The 16,570-nt window shown below is 40.1% G+C and overlaps 1 protein-coding gene across 1 annotated transcript in view; it reads left to right on the forward strand.

The window, feature by feature from the left end:
* CXADR (CXADR Ig-like cell adhesion molecule) overlaps window positions 1-16,069 on the forward strand; it is a 57,239-nt gene extending 41,170 nt beyond the window's left edge. The window contains exon 8 of the mRNA XM_050960425.1: window positions 15,927-16,069. Within this exon, the coding sequence (XP_050816382.1) occupies window positions 15,927-15,968 (42 nt within the window). The 3' untranslated portion in view covers window positions 15,969-16,069. The remainder of the gene's footprint in view (window positions 1-15,926) is intronic.
* Window positions 16,070-16,570: the final 501 nt, after the last annotated feature.

Here is a 16,570-nt window from a genome sequence, read left to right on the forward strand (position 1 = left end):
AATCTGGATCAAATGGTTTCCCTCAATGGCTGAACCTGGAAGGAAGAGGGAGCAGTCATCACTTATGAGTTTTTTTCCTGACCAGCTGCATTTCCTTCACTCTGGATGCCGTGTTTTCATCAGTTAATCTCCTGCCTCAACTCCAGGCAAACACCTTCTAGGAGGCAACGAGATGGACAGGCAGAAGATGCACAGGTACAGCAGTGCCCAAATTTCTTCAGTGGCAATTGTGACATCCATTTTTGCTCTTCCTTGAGACAGAGTACAGCAGGCCCAAACTTAGTCTGCCTCCTTTCTGAGCATAAAGGCCTTTTCCATGGCAGTGGAAGCAACCTTGAAATTTCTGAGTACCCTGGCTTCTCAGTTTTGGTGACTAATACATCCCCCTCTGACTGAGTCCTCACTGGGCAGCCAATGTTAGAAGCTGAAACTCACATTCCTCTTCCCCTTTCAGGACAGGCAGTCTTGAGCTATGCTATGTTTTACTTTCCCCCGGGTGGTGGGGTCCCTCCCCACACTCCCCCGGTCCAGTTTTCATCACTCTTGTCCCCACTTCAGGACTTCAAGGAGAGGGGGTGAAGTCCAGATCCACTACAGCTAGATGGCTAAAAGTCCTTTGTTTCCACATAACACTGCATAGTCTTCTTCCCCTGAGCCATTTATAGCCCACTGTACTAGAGCCATGACTTATCTTATGGGCTGAAAGGAAAAGGGCTTCAGCAAGGAACTTGTGTAAAGCTGGCAAAAGATGATCCTTACGTACCTATATGCTACTACAAATTTGTTGTTTCAGCTTTGGCAGATACTATCCTTAGAAGGAGCATCTTGACCACCAGAACTAGGGGGTCACTGTGCACTCTTTATATCTAATTGATCCAGATTGTCAAATGAGTAGGAACAGAAAGAGATTCTGTACTGAAAAGTTGGATTTTTGTGAAGAAGCATTTGACTATTTGGGATTCTTCCAGACCGTAATTACATTAGTGCTGATAGTTAATTAGTTATTAGTCTTGCTATTTTGAAAACATTTTAGTCACTTTAGGTTTGCCCTTATCTAATTTTTTCCATAAGCATCTTTAAAGGCTAGGGAATAATCCACCTAAAGAAAGTGTGCAAAAGCAGCCTGTAGATAGTGTTGCTGTGTAAGGAGGATAAGTAGTTATAAGTTGATTGGTCACTAGCAGACTCAAAGAGAGGAAAGTCCAATAGTCTAGACCAGGGGTCGGCAACCTTTCAGAAGTGCTGTGCCGAGTCTTCATTTATTCACTCTAATTTAAGGTTTCAAGTGCCAGTAATTCATTTTAACGTTTTTAGAAGGACTCTTTCTATAAGTCTCTAATATATAACTAAAATATTGTATGTAAAGTAACCAAGGCTTTTAAAATGTTTAAGAAGCTTCATTTAAAATTATATTAAAGTGCAGAGCCCCTTGGACTGGTGACCAGGACCTGGGCAGTGTGAGTGCCACTGAAAATCAGCTCATGTGCCGTCTTCGGCACCCGTGCCATAGGTTGCCTACCCCTGGTCTAGAGACTGCCAACTACCTTGTGGCAGAAACTTGAATTACAGGAAGGGAAAATGTCGCTTTCTAGGAAAAGCAGTTGTTCAATAAAGGAAAAAATAGAAATGTCTACGTGCCACAAGCTCTGATTTTTCCAAAATTTTATCTTTTATTTATATAACATACTTAGAACCATAAGTTAAATCAAAATTGACACAGACTCTGTTAAAACAAACTACAAACTCCCTAGGAAAGAATACCACCACCAAACTCCCATTCCCATAAACTAATTCTTTGTGCAAAAGCCTGTCTAAATAGACAAGGTTTTCTGAACACCTCAATTAGGATCCGTGAAATAAGTTGTGACAAAATCCCTGCTTCCAACCTTGTATGGACAAATTTAGTGAGTGCCACCTCTACTTATATCAGTTATGTTGGGATGGAAGACTAGGAGAAAGGTAATCAGAGCTAAAATGTGTAATATTTCATGAATCTCCAGCCAACAATATTAAAGCACATAATTACTGGAGTTCAGTGACAGAAACCACTAGCTGGGCCTGAGTGTTCTGTGGAATAGATTAATAAACTATGGGATTATTCCGATTTTACATAAACCGGTTTGTAAAACAGATTGTATAAAGTCGAATGCACGTGGCCACACTAAGCACATTAATTCGGTGGTGTGCGTCCATGGTCTGAGGCTAGCGTTGAGTTCCAGAGTGTTGCGCTGTGGGTAACTATTCCGTAGCTATCCCATAGTACCCGCAGTCTCCCGTGCCCCTTGGAATTCTGGGTTGAGATCCCAGTGCCTGATGGAGCAAAAATCATTGTCGCGGGTGGTTCTGGGTAAATGTTGTCACTCATTGCTTCCTCCGGGAAAGCAACGGCAGACAATCATTTTGCGCCCTTTTTCCCTGGATTGCCCTGGCAGACGCCATAGCGCGGCAACCATTGAGCCCATTCAGCTTTTTTTTTTACTGTCACCATATGTGTACTGGATGCTGCTGACAGGTGATACTGCAGCGCTACATAGCAGCATTCATTTGCTTTTGCATGATAGCAGAGACAGTTATCAGTCATTCTGTACCGTCTGCTGCCATTGTAAATTGGCAATGAGATGACGGCTATCTGTCGTTCTGTACCGTCTGCTGCTATCATGAGTGCCCCAGCTGAGGTCAGCCGGGGGCGCAAAGGCAAAAATGGGAATGACTCCCCGAGTCAGTCCCTCCTTTATGGTATCTAAAAATAGTCAGTCCTGCCTAGAATATGGGGCAAGTGTACTAGAGAACCAGAGAGCACAGCTGCTTCATGTCAGATCCCGCAGATATGATGAGCTACATGCCATTCACGGGGGTTGCCCCTGCAACAACCCCACCCATTGCTTTCCTCCTCCCCCAACCTTCCTGGGCTACCGTGGCAGTGTTCCCTCCCATTAGTGTCGTGAAGTTATAAAGAATGCAGGAATAAGAAACAGTGACTTGTTAGTGAGTTAAAATGAGGGGGAGGCAGCCTCCAGCTGCTATGATAGTCCAGGCAGGACATTAAGCAGTGTGGGGGAGAGGAGCCCAGCATCCCGCTGCTATGACAGTCCAGGCAGGACATTAAGCAGTGTGAGGGAGAGGAGCCGAGCATCCCACTGCTGTGATAGTCCAGGCAATACAAAACCTTTTCTTTACACATGAAAGGGAGGGGGCTGATTGAAGCTCAGCCCCCAGTTGCTATGATGAAGACGGTTACCAGCCGTTCTGTACCATCTGCTAGGAATGACCAGGAATCATTCCTATTTTTACCCAAGTACACCCCCCCAGCCGGCCTCACCTGAGGCCAGCTAGGGGTATTCAGCAGCTATCAAGCATATTGTACCGTCTGCCACCGGGGAGGGGAGAAGAGCGGATACTGCTCTTTACTGCTGCAGCATCGCGTCTATCACCAGCATTCAGTACACATAGGGTGACATTTAAAAAAAGTCAAACGATTTTTTTTCCCTTTTCTTTCACGTGTGGGGGGGAGAGGTACATTGACGAGCTATACCCTGAACCACGCCGGATAATGTGTTTGAACCTACAGGCATTGGGAGCTCAGCCAAGAATGCAAATACTTTTCGGAGACTGCTGGGGACTGTGGGATAGCTGGAGTCCTCAGTCCCCCCTCCCTTCCTCCATGACCGTCCATTTGATTCTTTGGCTTTCCGTTACGCTTGTCACGCAGCACTGTGTAGCCTGGAGATTTTTTTCAAATGCTTTGGCATTTTGTCTTCTGTAACGGAGCTCTGATAGAACAGATTTGTCTCCCCATACAGCAATCAGATCCAGTATCTCTCGTACGGTCCATGCTGGAGCTCTTTTTGGATTTGGGACTGCATCGCCATCTGTGCTGATCAGAGCTCCATGCTGGGCAAACAGGAAATGAAATTCAAAAGTTCGCGGGGCTTTTCCTGTTTACCTGGCCACTGCATCAGAGTTCAGATTGCTGTCCAGAGCGCTCACAGTGGTGCACTGTGGGATACTGCCCGGAGGCCAATACCGTCGATTTGCGGCCACACAAACCCTAATCCAATATGGTAATACCGATTTTTAGCGCTACTCCTCTTGTTGGGGAGGAGTACAGAAACCGATTTAAAGAGCCCTTTATATCGATATGAAGGGCCTCATAGTGTGGACGGGTACAGCGTTAAATCAGTTTAACGTTGCTAAAATCGGTTTAAACATGTAGTGTAGACCAGGCCTTTATCTCAGAGTTGGAGACATTTGAACAAAGTAAGAACCTTTTTTTGCAAATTGTCTTAAGAAATTGGCAGTTTCAGAACATTAGTGTTTCTGCTAAATTTGCATGATGTCAAGACCACTAAGATGGGGCTTTGTTTAAACTGCATAGTGTATTAGTTGTGTTACATATGTTATGTTTCTATCAGCATAGTAACATCACCTTCTCGAATGTCATTGTCTATGGCAACAGAAGCACTGTTCTTTGAGCATAGCTATGTCTACAGTGAGGATTTTGCTGGAATAGGTTTGTCAGCCAGAAGTGCGTGTGTGTTTTTTTTTTCACACCCAGGACCAACATAGCTATGCTGACAAAACATTGTAGAATAGAATTGGCCTGACGCGTATCCCAGATCTTCATCTCCACTATACAAACTGTTAGTGCCTAAGAAAATGGAACTGGGCCAGTGTCACTAATTTCATTAAAATATACTTGTTAGTCAACCCTGACGGCAGATAAATATCAGTCCCCATTTCAAAGCGTGCACTTGTCAAGATAGAATTTTATTTTTTATCTGCTCTCCCATTAATATGGTTTCAATTTACCACCAGTCTAGCTCATGTGAGAATTGAGCGACTTAACCCAGAAATTGTATGAGATGAAGCTAGTAACTAAGCTGAATTTTGACTTAAACAAGGTGACAAATTTTGGGACACAGCTGGTGGTTTGCGGAGTGCTGTCAAAAGCTTATGTTGTGGCTGCCAGTACTGTGCATTTTATGAGAGTAAATAGGATGCCTTTTCCCATCACTTGTAATCCCATAACTGCTGAAAGAAAAAATATTTCTTCCAGAATATAAAATAACTTAGATGATGGCAAAAGCCTGGTTTTAAAATATATTAATGTTTATGCCCTTTATCCATGTACTATAGTTTTCCTTCAATAAAAACGAAAGGCGGCACTCTCAGATGAACCACCATGAATATAAAACAGCAAGGATGAAATCACTCATTTCAATTTTTTTTTAAAAAAAAAAGGGTGGGTACTAATGAGCCCAAGCTTCTCTCTGATTCTTTTCTTTAACCTCTTTACACTTCTCTCCATGTTATGCATTGTAGAAGTATAATTTAAACACACAAGGATATGGCCACTTCTGAGCTGGTGCCCCTGTTGATCTCGTGACTATCACAAAGTGTTGCTTTGTCCGTCCTTAGTTTAAGGTTGCAAGGGTGGCAACAGTATGTATTAATATACCAGGATGTCTCAAAGCTAGGACACTGTTAAAGACAACAAGAATGTGATCTTTGATGTATGTTGTTAATGTTTAAAGGTAACCTACAAAGAGGTGGGGTCATGGAAATTGGACTTGTTTGAGAAGATGTGTAATATAGAAGGCTATTGGATGGTCAGGCTACAGGAGAAAGATACTGAACAGGTATCCTCTGGTGACAAGCATTCCCAATCCAGCACTCCTGACTGCTAAATCCTGCCCCATTATGAGTGGTCAGCACCCCATTTCCTTTCATATACAGCCACAAGAAACTCTCCTAAAGCAATCTTTTCCCAAACAATTTTGCATCTCCCACCATCACCAATGAAGGGATGTTATTTCACTACTTTACTTGTGGCTCTCAAATATTATTTATACAGTACCAGGGAGGTTCATGATGCTTTACAAATAATGTGGAAGGGCTCTGTCTTTAGTATGATCTCAAAATATTAACCAGTCATTTGACCTCTGCGCTTGTCAGTGCAGTATTAGTCACTCATGTTCTAGAGTAACTGTTTCCCCAATAATTATCTCTTCTCTCCCCACCCCCTGTTAAAGGACACTGGCTAAATAATTAAACATTTCCATCTGTAACAAATAGACCACTTCAGGTTATTAAACTGAATTTTAAAAACCTGATCTAGTGTTCTCTATTTATGCTTTGTTTACTAGTTGCCTGTCTTTGTTTTGGTCAGTGAAAATAATTTAGACTAGATAATTTTAATTTTTAGTCAAGTTTACTTTCTGGTTTGCATGCACTAACAGAATGGTGCAATATCTGGGTTCCAAACATTGCATTTGTGAGAAGTTCTAGATTGCATTACTTTTATTTTAAAGTCATTATATTAACTTGTGTATATGCACGTTGATGCTTTTTGTAATTGTGGGTGTGTTTTATAAAATCAAAATCTAAATTTTCAGACAAATTGTACTTGAGTGTCTTTTAAAAGGACACTGTCAGGTTTGTTTTTGTTTTGCTTTTTCTTAAAGACTGAGACTTTAAAAAATCCTAGTTTCTAGCAGAGAATGTTTTAAATAACATGTCCTGATTTTAGGGAATAAATAAATTTGTTTTGCTAGTCTTATCAATTGTTTTTAAAAAGATTAATAAATAATTAGTAGATGTTTTTAAAAAATGGTCATTCAGTTGTTAGCGTCCAACTGAGTTAACAGATTGCTTATGGTAATGGCATATAACCATTTATAACATCTTCTGCTGATGTACCTATAATCTGTAACATACTGATCATGTCTCTAAAAGCTTTATAGCTTCTATTAATCGTTTACACACAGAACCTTAATATAAAGTATGGCCAATTTTTTTATAATGTGGGTTGGTTTTGTTTTTGTTTATATTTTGTTTCTCTGATATTTTAAAAAGCTCTTCTCAGGGAAGATATTAACTAGTGCTGAACTTCATGCTTATGGTCTCCTGCACCTATTGAGAGTTCCACTGACTTCCCTGGGACTCCGCTCAGGCACTAATGTCTGCCTGCCTGCAAAACAAGTTGTAGGATTGGAGCCTAGCTGACTGGCTATACATGGAATGCTGTGAGACCAATTTAGCAAATTGAATAAATAGATTTTTCCCTCCACAGACTTATTTCAGCTATGCCAGTCGTGTTACCTTGACTATAGTATGTATGCAGTGTATTAGCTGTGTCGGTCCCTGGAAATTAAAGAGACCAGTTGGGTTTGATAGTATCTTTTATTGGACCAACTTCTGCACATTCACCAAAACGTGTACGTGTGTGTGTGTATAAAAGCAATAAGACAAAACAGAACTTTCAGGACCTGATCTTAAGTCTATGGAAAGAGTCCCTTCTGCCTTGAGTGGGCTTTGGATCAGGCCCCTTACTTGGTACCTTAAATAAATATTTTTTACTTGGTACCTTAATAACCTTTATAAGGTATTCTACTGGCATGGTCTTGACTAATGGTTTTTTAACAGTAACTGAAACATACTACACATTTGCTTGTGACTTGCTATGATTTGTTAATTCATAGTAAATCATTTTAAATATTGTTATGTGCTGTATGGTAAAGCAAAAAAAATTTAGCCTAACTTCTTGGATTCCAGAAAATTATATATGCTACTGCAAATTATAATCCTGAAAAACAAAAATGAAAAAATAGAGTAAAAATTCTATTGTAATTCATATCAATTGCAAAAGCAATAAGTTGACCTTTCTGCATAAACTTTGGAAGGAAAGCTGAATTATATGAAAATAATTTAAAGGAAATGTACAGCTTGGTATATAAACTTTCTCTTTTGATCTGGTTTAACTGTTATAAAAACTATTTGCAGACTTTTTAAACGTAGGAAGCCTTTAGGCAGGTGTGCATCATACCATTGCATAAAATATTTGGAAGTATAAATTAAGGAGTTGCAATGGAAAAAATAGTTTTGAAAAGCACATAGAAGTTGACTGTGTGGATGTAAATATAATAAGGATCTTATTAAAGTTAAACCTGACTTTAACTGAAAACTGATTAACTCCAAGAGAGCGGCTCTACACTTTTATATTGAAGAAATGTACTTCACTAAGACATTGAAATATCAACTGTCCTCAATGCAGCTGAAGCCATCTAAGGTCCCTGGAAATAACGTTTCCTGGTTCACTGCTCTTCCAGGGGAGATGTAAATTCCTAAGACAGGTCTTAATGTATCTGATGAAATGGTTGTACTTAGGAAAATGAAAGTACATTTTTCTTGTATTGGGACGGTTGAAAGTACATTTTTCTTGTATTGGGACGGTAGAGTCTGATCATGCCAGCTCTCTCTGTTTACAGAGACATCAAGACTGCACATTTTCAACAATGTTTTTAAAGATGAGAGGGTGAAGCTGTCTAGTTTAGCTGAGAAACTGACAGTAGATTCCAATTAGTTAATTGTAAATCTTAAAGTTAGCTATCAGTTGGAGTAAATTCTTTTCCTTGTATTTCTTGCTCAGCCCTTGCGTCGATCAGGACAGAATACATATGTAATATCATACATCAAAGGATCTTTTTTGAGCACATTTAAGCTTTGTTTTTTATGACATATATATACCCATCAGTAAAAGGCATGGAAATGCTCTATTTTAGCTGGCATTTGTCATAAAGTCCACTAGAATTTTTTACTACTAAGGTCAAGAATTGGGGGAAAAAACTTATGCCTTTCCTCACTTAGTGGCTGGCTGAATTTCCATTATTCCCCTGTGTCTTGTTATATCTGGTTAGCGTAGGAATTTAGTCAGCACTTGGAACAGGCATAGGGGGTAACGTACTGACAATGAAAATGGGATCATTTCAGTGTGCACATGAATTTTTGTTCAGACAGCATCCTATATCTTTGTTAAGCCACTTTAATACCTACCTTGCATTCCAGTTCTGCAATTTGGAAGGCAAATGGGAGACTGATGTAACTATATGGAGCCCCACTGAAATCAATGAAGCTCTGCATAAGCACAGCAGAGTGCTTGTGCGCAATGGATTTCATGTTCTGAAATCCCACCTCATATTCAATGTCTGATCAATATGCTCTTGAGAGACACAACAATGCCACATAAGGTCTGGGTTTTTTCAATTTTTTAGTCCCACAAAGCTTCCAAAATGCTTTGATTTAAGCTAGCTGTAAATTTGTTGTTACAAAGAACTAGATAAATATTCATCAGTATGAATGCTGGTTCAGTTTTGTAGAGTTAAGGTTAGAAGAGACTAATTAGTTTGACCTGTATGTCACAGGGCATTCAATTTTACACAGTTGCCTCCGTATTGAGCCCAATAACTTGTGTTTGACAAAAGCATAAATTGTGTTTGGCTGAACGTATCTTGCAGATACATTCCAGAATACTGAAGAAAATGTTGAATAGTATCAGGCTCCATGCCAAGTCCTGCAAAAACCCCATTAGAAACATCCCCACTTGATGAGGATTCCCCATTGATTACTACATTTTGAGATCTGTCATTTTAGTCCATTTAACATGTGCTTTATTGATATTGTATAGTGCCAATTTTTAAATCAATGTCATGCAGCATATTAAGTCAAAGTATTATATCCTACACAATTATCTTTATCACCTAAACTGGTAATCTCACCAAAGAAGATGAAATCATGATCATTTGACTAACTCTTTTCACAAAATCATGTTGTTTGGCATTAATTATACTCCTATTCTTTAGTTCGTTGTCAATTGAACCCTGTATCAGCTTTTCCATTGTTTTGCCCAGGATTGACATCAGGCTAACTGACCTATATATCAGTACAATATTAGCATGCTTCTAGTCTTCTGGAATTTTCCTAGTATTCCAAGATTTATTTAAAAATAACTTCAGTGGACCAGAGATCTCCTGAGCCAACTCATTTAGGATTCTTTGTGCAAGTTATCCAGGTCTCTTGATTCAAAAATGTTTATCCCTACTACACATTGCATAACATTATTCCTAGTTACTAATGGACTGGAAAGTATTTCTTCATCATATGCAATACCAGTACATCATCTTTCTTTCCAAATACAAAACTGAAATATTAATTGAACAGTCTTTTCTGCATCACTATTTAACAGTTTTGCCATTCCATTTAGTAATGGGCCTATACCATAGCTGTGATGTTTGTTTGGTTTGTTCCTAATATACTGTACAAACTAACTCACTCCTTCTTTGAGTGTTAGTCCCTATGTGTATTCCACGGAGGATACAAATGTGCCTGAGACCAGAAGATTCTTGCTGCTAGAGTCTATTGGTCCATACCTGCACTCTTTCTTGTGTTCTGATCCAAGAGTATAAGGGGCCATGCAGATTGACCGTCTCTCCAGTTCCTTCTTACTGTCACATGGTCTGGGATGAAGCCCCCCAGTGTTCACGACCAATCCTAGACTCTGTTTTTGTAAGTATTATATAACATTTATATACAAATCTGTAAATATTGGAGAACTGTCTACAAAAGTTGATAAAACTTTCTTAGTAAATTAATGCCCCCTACCCCATCCCCACACCCACCCCTCTGCTTCTTCCCCCCTTTCCCAGTCAGCGATGAGCACTAGAGGTCCCTGTACTACCTTAGAGAAGCTCATATCTCCACTCAGTGCAATATCAGCCACTCCTTTTTGTCACAGACCTCTCACGTTGGGGTGTTCAGGCTTAGGAAACACTTCCTGGAGGAGGCTGAGTCCCCAGTGAGATCCAGGCTAGGCAGACTCTTGTACAATGGGCTGAGGAGTCAAGGAGCACGTCAGCCAGCACTGTTTCCTCAAGGAAATGAAGTCCACTGTGGAAGATTTGACCTTTCAGGGAAACAACTTATCAGTCTTTTGACTGAACAAGGCCTTGCACTTATTAAAATACTAAAGGGCAACCCTCCATTCCTTGGGGATATACACCTTAGCTGCCAAGAGGAATTACACAAGACAATCTTCTTTTACCGGAGAGCTTATGAACTGCTGCAAAAGTGTCAGAGGATGCAATGAAATAAATATAATGCTCCTTCTGCCTCTTCTTTCCAGGAGCCACATCTACCAAGAAGTGCTTTTGGTGGGATCTGTGAGAACCACTAACCTACCCAGGTGCCAGGTCCTCCCTGCTCCAAGATCCGATTTGGTGGCTGCCTAGCCCAGTTTTCCCATATATCATGGATGATTACAAACAAACAGATTCCTGATACTATCCACTTTGGTTGTATCATAGAGTTCCCCTCTTCCCTTCAAAAACCCCCTTTCTCATTCCTTTCAGGGACTGCTCTCTTACTCTTATAGGAGATTGACTCCTTACTTCTACCAGGACCCATAGAACCCATGTCCTGATATTGAGGTGGATAGGGATTTTATTCCCAATATTTTTCAATTCCCTAAGAAGAAAGAGGATAGAGATGACACTTTAATGCCTTTATCCTAAAATAAAGATTCAGGATGGTCATACTGGTATTGATAATCTCACCCCTAAACAGATACAAATGATAAATGGATCCTGACCTGAAGGATGACTCCAGCTGTACCGTCTACAAGCTTGGCTTTGATCAATATATGTATCAGGCACAAAATAGAAAAAATAGTTCTGTTCCCTCCTACAGTGTGAGACTCTTTAGCTTGGGGGGGCAGGACAGGGAACGTGTGTGTGTAAGAGTCCCATTTGCTGCACCTCCTCAGAAGATGTTAATTACGGATGTCTCCCTTGTAGGCTAGGGCATTCATCTGGCCAAATACAGCTCAGGGAACATGGACTCCTCAAGAGTCCAGGGTATAAGTGGATCTCCTGGAACTCAGAGCAGTCCAAGAAGCCAGCAAAAGATTCTTACCATTCATTCACTTGCAACTTATTCAGCTGATGTCATACAATGTGAGAACTGTGTTCTACATCAACAAGCAGTGGGAGTAAGATCACTCTTTTGCACAGAAGCAGTCCACCTATGGAACTGGTATCTTTGTCATCACATTACCCTGTCAGCTGTTCACCTGGGAATACAGAAAACAAAATCCTTTAGGAGATCACCTAGACTGTTTTGTAGCCCTTGTGGAACACATGAAAGGCCAAGCAATATCTTCACAAAGACTATCAAAGTGGATCTTTGGCTATATCTGCTCAGTTACTGGATGCTCCTCCAGCTTAAGGAGTGAAGACCCACTCCACTAGAGTAAAAGCTCTTTGAGTAGCTTTGCTTTGGGAAGTGCTATGCCTTGAAATGAATAAAGTAGTCATTTGGAGTTCTATTCATACCTTCACACAACACTCTCTCAGTGAAAGCCTTGTCAGCTGATGCATCCTTCTGAGTCAGTCATCATCAATACCACAGAGATCTTCGCACTCTCCTCCATCCCGAGCAGTGCTTGTCAGTCACCCACAGTGGAATACACATAGAGACCAGCACTTGAAGATGCAAGAGAGGTTACCTACCTTCCATAACCACAGTTCTTTGTGATGTGTCCTCTCAGTCTGTACTTTACTACACACTCTCTTTCCCCTCTGCTTCACACCATCACTGTTTCACGGCAACAGAAGCAACTGGAGAGGGAGTTGGTCTGCACCACTCCATATATCCTTGGATCAGAGTACAAGAAGATAAAGAGCACAGGAGTGGACCAACAGATGCTGCTTTTCCAGTTTCAAGTGCATGAGGGAGGGCATGCATACTCACAGTAGAATACAGATAAGGACCTCACACCTCAAAGAACTCTGGTTATGGAAGATAAGTAAACTCTCTTTATTATCCTTGCCCTGACTGCCATGGATTTTTTCCCCTGGTGTCTTTAGCTTCCCTTATCAATTTTCTACACTTTATAACTTCTGATTAATATTAATTTCTATTTTCCCTTTTGAATTCTAGTTGCTGCTGTCTCTTCTGCCACTGAACCAGGATGGTCCCTTAGCCATAGTTGTTTTCTTTATTGATTGTGGCCATCTAATAAACTCTTCCTAAAGAATTCCCAATTTTAATTTACTTTTCTGTTTCTTTCCCCCAATCAATTTCATTCATAATTTTCTTCATCTTCAGGAAATTAGCCCTTTTGAAGTACCGTGTGTGTGTGTGTGTGTGTGTGTGTGTGCGCGCGCGTGTGTTTTACTGATTTGGGACTGTCCTTTGTTTGTCCATATTGAATGTAATCAGGTTGTCGTTGCTTGTCCCTAGGCAACAGGTAACTTAGAGGTCAGTGATTAATTCATTTTTATCATTATGAGGTCCAAAATAGCATTACCTTCCGTTGGTTGTTGTACTGTTTGTGTTAGAAAATTGTTTATAATTTTTAGAAACTCTGATTTACTATTGGTTGCATGAGACTGCCTGCGTTTCCTGAATCGAAGACCTATGTTGGTTGTTGATTTTGTTGCCTTGGGAATGAAAAGACATTTATTTTATTATGCTTTGTTTGCTAAAAAGATTTACCTGCAGAGGAAGGATAAACTGAGGAAAATAAAACTTGAGGGTTTCAGGATTGACAGTACTTTGGACAGGTTAATATGAACTGGAAAAACTGGAGTGTACCAAATGAAAACCCAGATTTGAATAACAGATCATTGCTCCTCCAGATGTCTGAGAAGATGTGTGATTGTTTTGTTTTATTTTATTTTAATTTTTGCATGTCAAATAAATACATCTTCTGGTGAAAGCTGCCCTTTTGGGGCAAGTATCATCTGCATGAGAAGCCTGGGTTGGAACAAAGGGCCTAATTTAGACTGGTAAAAGTAGATGTCATTCTTCTTCAGTTGATGGAGTTTGCATCTGTTGACATCAGAGCTGAATTTAGCTCAATACTTTTTCTAGCCCAGCCTTTTCATCATGAATATTCTGACAGTTACAGTGTGCAACATAACAGAGGTTTTCCAAAACTGAGGTAATATCTTGTTAACTTGCCCTAGATTTGCTCGTATAAGGAATGGGGACAGAGCATTCCTGATACAGGCCCTCAACTCTGGAATCTACATCCCTACCCTATTGTTTGACAGAAACTGAGTTTGACCTTGAGGCAGTCATCATCTTTGTGGCACAGGAGAAGGAAAGTTATTTTTTGTTGGGAAGTGTTCTAAATTAAAATGATAAATAATAGAGACAAAAATCTAGATGCACAAGCATTAACCTGAATGTTTATGAAGAACGATGACAGATCAAGCTAGATTAATCTTGCAGCTAGATTTACAAAACTAGTAGGCAAATGGCCTAAAGCAGTGGTCCCCAACCTTTTCCAGGTGGCGAGCGCCGGACGACAAACCACCAAGGATCGTGGCCAGCGGACAAGCATCCGCCAAAATGCCACCGAAGTAGCATTGTCAAGAAGCGTCGCCACCGAAAATCAGCGACATTTCAGTGGTGGCGCCTCTTGGTGACATCGCTTTTCAGTGGCATTTCAGCAGATGCTTGTCCACCAGCCAGTACATGGGCACACCTAGATGCCCCTGCGGGCACCATTGCACCCATGAGCACAGCGTTGGGGACCACTGGTCTAAGATAAATGCAGTTATCAATTATCACTTTCACATGGATTGAGTAGCTGGAGTATTTTACACAAAGGTTAATGCTAATCAGCAGAGTGTCAAGTTATAAGAAAGTGTCTATAAGAAGTGTTATAGAAGTTCCAGTCTGACTCAACATCTTCATTAATGATCTGGAAGAGAAAATAGTGTGCTAATTACATTCATAAATGCTATGGAATTGAGGCATGTTATGAACAGTAGTGAAAATGAGAAATAATACGAAGGCACAATTTTGGAAATAGGGTTAGACAATAACAAAATGCAATGCTTCCTGGACAGTTGCAGGCTTCCATGATATACTAAGAAAAGAGATTTTCTGTATATTACTGGAAATGACTTATGCTGACATACAGCAAGGGGTGATAGTAGACAGCGTATGAGATGTATATGATCTTTCAGCAAATTGTGACAGCCAAAAAAAGCAAATTGTTGTTTTGAGTTGTGTCCTTGAACAGCAATTTGGGGCATCATGTCACAAAGAAGGGAGTTTATAGTTCCTCTTTATACATCATTTGTGAGATGAAGACTGGAATATTCTATTTAGTTTTGAGTACCTCTATACCAGAAAGACATGGTACTCAGAAGGCGGGTGGGAGGGAAGGATCAAGGGACTGGAAGAGCTGATTAATAAAGAAACATTAAGAATGCAAAATAAATATGACTAAATAGCCAGTTGCAGTGGAAGGGACTTGATAACTAAGTACTTAAAGCTTGTAAACACAAAAGAGGAAAAATAATTGTAGGGTGAAACAATTGGTAACTAGGAGTGATGGAATAAAATTAAGGAAAGGATATGTTAAGTTGAATTTCACAAAAATATCTTCATAATAGTGATGGTGGAAGACCCTCTGCTTGTGATTTTAAACTAGACCAGATAAATACTAGAAAATATGCTGCAGATAACTTTACACTAGCTGATAGATGAACTAAGGAGTCTGATCCTGCAGGCATAGGAAGCAATGGCAAAACTCTGACTTCAAAGGGAGCAGGTTCTAGATCGGGGTGGGCAAACTACGGCCTGCGGGCCGAATCCAGCCCACCAGCTGTTTTTATCCAGCCCTTGAGCTCCTGCAAGGGAGCGAGGTCTGGGGCTTGCTCCGTTGTGGCGCTCCAGCTAGGGAGCAGGGTTGGGGGCCTGCTCCTAGAAGCAGCGGCATGGCTTCCCTCCATCTCCTATTCGTAGGGGCAGCCAGGGGCCTCTGCTTTGCACGCTGCCACCCCCCCAAACGCCACTCCTGCAGGTCTCATTGGCCAGGAACCCCAATCAATGGGAGCTGCAAGGGCAGTGCCTGCAACAGCTCATTTCTATTCTAACATATTAATATTGGGACTTACTCTCCACTACATTACACTGATTTAATGTAGGAGTAACTCCATTGATTTCAGTCCTAATGATCTGCATTTTAGTATAATTAGGATGAACCTAATGGTGTTTGACTTAATTACAAATTTACTTAAGTGATCAAATATCCTAGCACCTCATATAGATTAATGGTATTCTCTTTTTTATAGTATGACCTCGCATACAAGATTCATGATATCACAGTGGTATAAACATGAAGAAACAGGCTGCACTTGTCCTATGAATTTCAACTGTGGAGAAACTGAAGTATATTATGAAATGAAGTACTGTTTGTTTCGTCTATACCTATTTTCACTTTAGAGTCAAGATTACATACTAGACTCTGCTCAGTTTTTCAGGTAGCATTTTCTTTTAATCTTACCTATCTATCGATGATGCAAAGTTTACAATGTGACAGTTAAAGGATTTTTCTCCACTAGTTCTAGGTTTTAAGAATTAAAAAATAAAAAATAAACTCTTTTCATAGTATGAAGATAGCAATGCCTCTGGGTAGAAGTAAAAACTCAAGATGAAATTGACAGAAATCAACTCAGGTGGCAAAAAATGTAGCTTGTTATGCAATTTGGTGCTGAAATTATTTCAGTCCAATCACAAAGGAATTAATGTGATTAAGTTTTGATTTAGACTGAATTTTGTTTACAGCTAGTTAATTGCCTTATTTCTTGATAGGAAGTGTGCCTTTCATACTGTATATTTAAATGCTGTGATAATATTGTCTTTTTAATACTGTTATAAAAATGATTTCTATAAACATTTCTTTTAAAACACTTTGCTATATTGTGTTCCAAGACTG

Source organism: Gopherus flavomarginatus, chromosome 1, assembly GCF_025201925.1.
Source record: "Gopherus flavomarginatus isolate rGopFla2 chromosome 1, rGopFla2.mat.asm, whole genome shotgun sequence".
In the NCBI taxonomy this organism is placed as follows: domain Eukaryota; kingdom Metazoa; phylum Chordata; order Testudines; family Testudinidae; genus Gopherus; species Gopherus flavomarginatus.